This window comes from Penaeus vannamei, chromosome 11 (assembly GCF_042767895.1).
Source record: "Penaeus vannamei isolate JL-2024 chromosome 11, ASM4276789v1, whole genome shotgun sequence".
In the NCBI taxonomy this organism is placed as follows: domain Eukaryota; kingdom Metazoa; phylum Arthropoda; class Malacostraca; order Decapoda; family Penaeidae; genus Penaeus; species Penaeus vannamei.
Window position 1 is genome coordinate 26,918,934 of NC_091559.1, and position 5,000 is coordinate 26,923,933.

At 37.1% G+C, this 5,000-nt stretch overlaps 1 protein-coding gene across 1 annotated transcript in view; it reads right to left on the reverse strand.

Moving 5' to 3' along the window:
* The window catches only part of Sec8 (Secretory 8), a 12,578-nt gene that overhangs the window by 198 nt on the left and 7,380 nt on the right, over nucleotides 1-5,000 (reverse strand). The window contains exons 7-19 of the mRNA XM_027355703.2: nucleotides 4,601-4,768; nucleotides 4,039-4,176; nucleotides 3,620-3,747; nucleotides 3,002-3,117; nucleotides 2,573-2,726; nucleotides 2,184-2,361; nucleotides 1,789-2,009; nucleotides 1,601-1,679; nucleotides 1,357-1,485; nucleotides 1,024-1,206; nucleotides 739-903; nucleotides 322-528; nucleotides 1-196 (exon numbers count right to left, since the gene is read on the reverse strand). The exon at nucleotides 1-196 is cut by the window's left edge and continues 198 nt beyond it. Coding sequence (XP_027211504.2) covers nucleotides 29-196; nucleotides 322-528; nucleotides 739-903; nucleotides 1,024-1,206; nucleotides 1,357-1,485; nucleotides 1,601-1,679; nucleotides 1,789-2,009; nucleotides 2,184-2,361; nucleotides 2,573-2,726; nucleotides 3,002-3,117; nucleotides 3,620-3,747; nucleotides 4,039-4,176; nucleotides 4,601-4,768 — 2,034 coding nt within the window. The 3' untranslated portion in view covers nucleotides 1-28. The remainder of the gene's footprint in view (nucleotides 197-321; nucleotides 529-738; nucleotides 904-1,023; nucleotides 1,207-1,356; nucleotides 1,486-1,600; nucleotides 1,680-1,788; nucleotides 2,010-2,183; nucleotides 2,362-2,572; nucleotides 2,727-3,001; nucleotides 3,118-3,619; nucleotides 3,748-4,038; nucleotides 4,177-4,600; nucleotides 4,769-5,000) is intronic.

The following is a 5,000-nucleotide window of genomic DNA, read 5'->3' on the forward strand; positions in this document are numbered from 1 at the left end:
AAGAATTATTTTTCGCATTCAAAAGATTCTAGACTGTGACACCAATGTCCCCCAAAATTTCTGAGAGTCGCTGAAGGTGAGAATGAAGGACTTCTTGTGACGTTCCAGGAGAGGATCGATGAAGGAGTTGTAAGGCATTGATGTATTCCAGCTCTGCGAACTGCTTCCCACGGTTCATGATGGCATTCAGAATCTCCTGCTCACCAAAAGATGTATTAGCAATGAAGAAATGTGAAAAAATATATCTCAACTGTTTTCATAATTAAGATGCACATATTTTTTGTGATTTTGGATTATTTACTCTTTTGTAACCTAACTTACCTCTGGAGTGTGGTAGAGCATCTCATAGTACTGACGTGCTTGGTCAAGAGCAAGTTCTCTAGTCATGGTAATGTTGGTCAACTGCTGCTGAATACTGAAGATGTTCCTGCACATCTTCTTAATTCCATTCTCATTTATGCGACGTATATGAACCACAGAGGTCATCAAGATATTTGCTATCAGTGGACCCAATCCCTCAAAGATGTACTGTAGGGACAATTACATTTTTTAATCACGGATATACTGTAGGGACAATTATATATTTTAATCAAAACATAAAATTCATGGAGCTTACAATATCAGACCTGTTTGTTAATATAATTTTATACATATTATCTTGACTGGCTAGACAAAACATTTACATACATTCCCAACACTTACATCAATATAAATAGAAAAAAAAGAAAAAAAAAATACCTTGCATTTTCGAGGATGCAATGTATTTGTGAGAGCTTCATCAATGGTAGCAAGATCTTTGATTAATTTTAGTACTTCACCATCAGGTTCTTGAGAGTCTAGGCCGGTTGCAAAACCACCTCCACGAGCAACAGGTAGCAGGTAGAAGAAACAATGCAGCCGCACCTGAGGCACAAATAAAATTTTAATGTAGTCACTGGAATATATGACATTTACGGATATCTGTTTCTTGTATGACTTGAAAAATAAAATATTATTCTCCACTCTCATGCTCCAAGATCTCACCTCTAGATGTAGCACCAGTAGACAAGTATGTGCCAACTCCTCAAAGTCCTTGGCGAGGGAGGTGAGTGTCTGCACAGAGGCATCAGACACTGGAGGCACTTCACCTGACACCAAGATGCCAGAGGATGATGATTTTACAGGTAATGAAGTTGCAAACTTAACTATACAAGTGCCAAACCATTCCTGTAATAAAGATGGATTTGCAAATTTGGCATAATAATGTTTATAAAAAAGTCATTTGGAATGTTAAATGTATAGGCATATCAGTTTTTGAGTTCACTTGATACAAGAAGCTTGTGTCAAACACTTTTTGACTTCTAATGTCAATCTTACCAGACTCTCTTGTAAGTGTGCCAGAGTCCGGAGCTGGGCAGGGTCAGCCAAGATCTCATGCTGTGGTATCAACTGGTCTCCAAGATTACCTGTCAAGATCTCCGCTTCCTTGCGGTTTCGCTCACCCACCTGTTATGAATGTATCAGAGAAATAAGTAGCATGAAATTATAGTTATATCTTAAACCATACACTCTTGCTTATCCATAGCATTTTTCCTTCTTTCCTGTATGATATTGTACTTGCCTCTTCTGGGTTTTCTTCTCCTTCAATTGCACACTCAGATGTTACACCTGCTTGCAGGGCTCTCCAGTTAGGCAGGTCTCTGCAAATTTAAAAAATCCTCAGTAATAGTAAAATGAAAGCAACCACCTTCTGATGTACATTTTTTTACCTAGAATTTATCACATCTGTATTAAGATCAACTGAAGTACCTGAGGAATCTGCTAATATCCTCATCTTTAGCCCAAGTTGCTGATATTATTCTCTTGTCCTCAGAGTCAGGTTGGGTGATCCCCCGGTAAGCTGCCTGACATGTTTCCCTGTAGTTCATGAGGGTGTTGCACATCATAGACACAAAGTGGTCAGCATAGAGTGGGAGAGCTCCAAGTAACCACCTCAGTTCTTCAATACTTTGCCACACACTGATACTACTCTGTATTGTCAGGGAGAGAAGTGCAACAGCAAAAGCTATTACTATTACATTTCGTGAACAGTAAAATGCACAATACCTGAAAATAATCTGGATAAAAAACTAAGGATCATACAATCATCACAATTTATCCAATTGAAAATTGTAATCACCTTTGACAAAATCAGTGACTTTTACCTGTAAGAGTGGCCGACTAATTTTCAGTGCCTTGAGGACCTGTGGATCTTTACATGTGCGCCACTGGTCAAGAGCTTTAGTGGCCTGTTCCAGCCTGCCAGCTGTCTCTACATGCAACTGAGCCAGGAAGGCATCTTTGATGTAGTCAGTTATGAAAACATAGAGCGTACAGTGGGTTCTGAAAAATGGCAAATGAAAATTACTTGATGCAAAGGAATTATCACTTTTTCCTGATATGACACTATCAAATGTTTGGTTTCGCTGTAAGACTTCTACTTTTCCTTTTATGAAATACACTGTTGTGTAGAATTTTAATGTACACTAATGATTCTGTCACTAGCACAAATATTCTAGCTATTGTTTTCTCAGTAATAACAAATCAGATTTACCCTGGTGAACATCCAAGGGCATCTTCTATCTCCCTGATGAAAGACAGGAGAGGGTTGAACACAGCCGTGATGTTGTGGGGTGATGGTGAGCAAACCAATGTCTTCTCATTTACTGATTTTGATTTGCTGTTTCCTGTACTTGCTGCATTGCCATCTGTTACACATGAATATTATATAGTGGTGTATTTACTCATCAAATTTCTATTCAACACTTCCTTTCAGCTTTTCCATATTTCACTACATGTAAAGATATAAGATACAAGACACTAATATATGCTATAAAGTATCTATACTGGAGTCATACGACTACAGTCTAAGAGTCATGTTAGTTATTCAGCGTTAGCTAGTTTTTCAAAATTACCACATATTTCAAGACTGTTTATTTGGGCATATAAATCAAAGTCAACACAAACAATAAAATAGTCAAACCTGTTGCATCTATTCCATCAATGCCACCTTGCTCAGCAGCTTGTTCCATGAGGTAGGAGTTCATAGTCATGGCATGGTACGAGGCCTCAAACTTGAAGAGAGAATAATTCTTGGACCTGTAGAGAAAAGTTTTCCCTTGATCAAAATGAAAATTTCGAAGAGCAATCATAGTTACTCTCCACGATTTAGCAAAAATTCCATAATAACTCACAAATGGTCATCATGCATATCAAACATGTGTTTCTGATATCACATGCACAATAAGTAATACATAAAGGGGGTCTTTTGACGTTACCTTAGACGTATGAAGACTAGGGAATCCCTACCAAAAATTTCAACCTTTCTAAAAAAACAACTAAAGGTTATTTGATTTTTATGGTCAGTCATTATTTGGCCACACATGCAAAAATCATTCCAAATCACTATGTTAAAAGGTAAAACTAGTAATTAGTTAGAAGCAAGTCATAACACAAACAACAAATAAGCTGGAACACAGGCAAAACAAAAACTAATAGCAAGTATACAATGCAGTTAGTAAGAAGCAAGCCACATAAAAACTAATAAACATGTGAAAAAATCAACAAACTACAAACAAGCAACAAAAAAAACATTAGTTACCTTGGAGTGCGTTTCTTTGTGAAAAATGACGATATATCTGTGGCAGCTTCAGTAAATGCAGCAGGGGCTTGCTGCTGGCTATTACCCAGCTGACTTAGATCTAGGTATTCACTGAGCAAAACTTGCATCTGAAATATACACATGTAATCATACATATAGCTAGTGCTCATTTTAGACTCTTGAATTCATCTAAATCTGAAGACAAACTGTAAAATAAGGTAATATTCAACAGAAAAGTTCTTAACATGTGAAAGATATCTTTTCCTAGCCCAATACTTCATTTCAAACTACATTTAGAAAATAAATAAATAAATAAATAAATAAATAAACAAAATAATAATAAAATTGTGAAATAGATGAAAAGACTAGTACATATCTCAAACATGTAATAAAACTTTTGAAGAAGCAACAGTACTTACCGCAGCTTGAACCTTTGACCAAACATCAGGCATGCTATAGAGGTGAACTTCTATGCCATGTTTGTCGGCTGAAGAACGCATGCTGCCAAGAACAGATTGGTGAGCTGCAACCACAAGTCGGAACTGTTCAAAGACCACCTGCGCAAACAAACAGAAAGTTGTGTAAAAGATTGTGTACTCATACTCTAGATCTCGCCTTAGCTTTCACATAACATTCTCTTCATAATTCTTCACTGTTACAAGGCTTCATTCGGAAGTTCTATATAACACCAAATTAAAAATATGCAACAGTACTATTTTAATACCTTTTTTCCCCGTTTCATTCCAGGTAGACAAACTTTCTTCAATGCATGTACACCTTCCCCATTCCTTCATTTTCTTACCACATTTAATATTATTAATTATCAAGAATCAAGCAAGATTGACGTCAGGATCATAAAAACTATGTTCTAAGGTACAATGCCTCCCTAAAAATGGCTGAAATATCCCTTTCATATATACACACATACATCAATCTACACTTCAAATAACCACCTGATCCTACTAATCAACAAATACTAACCTGTAAAAGCTCTTGCAAGAGTTTTGCATCACGGGAATCAGCTTTAAGGTAAGCATGACCTGATATGGGAGGGTCATCAGGGGGCGCTGGGGGGTGGTACTCCACAATTTGTTGCGTGGTGCGCTGGATGATGACACCTAGTTCCTTCTGCATACGTCGTTTGATTGTCTGGGAAACAATACACATAAAAAAGTAATGATGTAAAAATCTGAAAGGCACTTTTTTGCAGAAGCATGAGAAATTTATCTATAAAAAACAACACTACACAAGTGTTTATATGGGTCAAGCCTATAAGCCACACATCCATGAGAGTCGCAGATCTAGTAAGCCTACTGCACAAATTTTGAGCTATGTGTGGGCAAAAAGGCACCTGGATCTTATGAGTTAATAGTGTACCTCT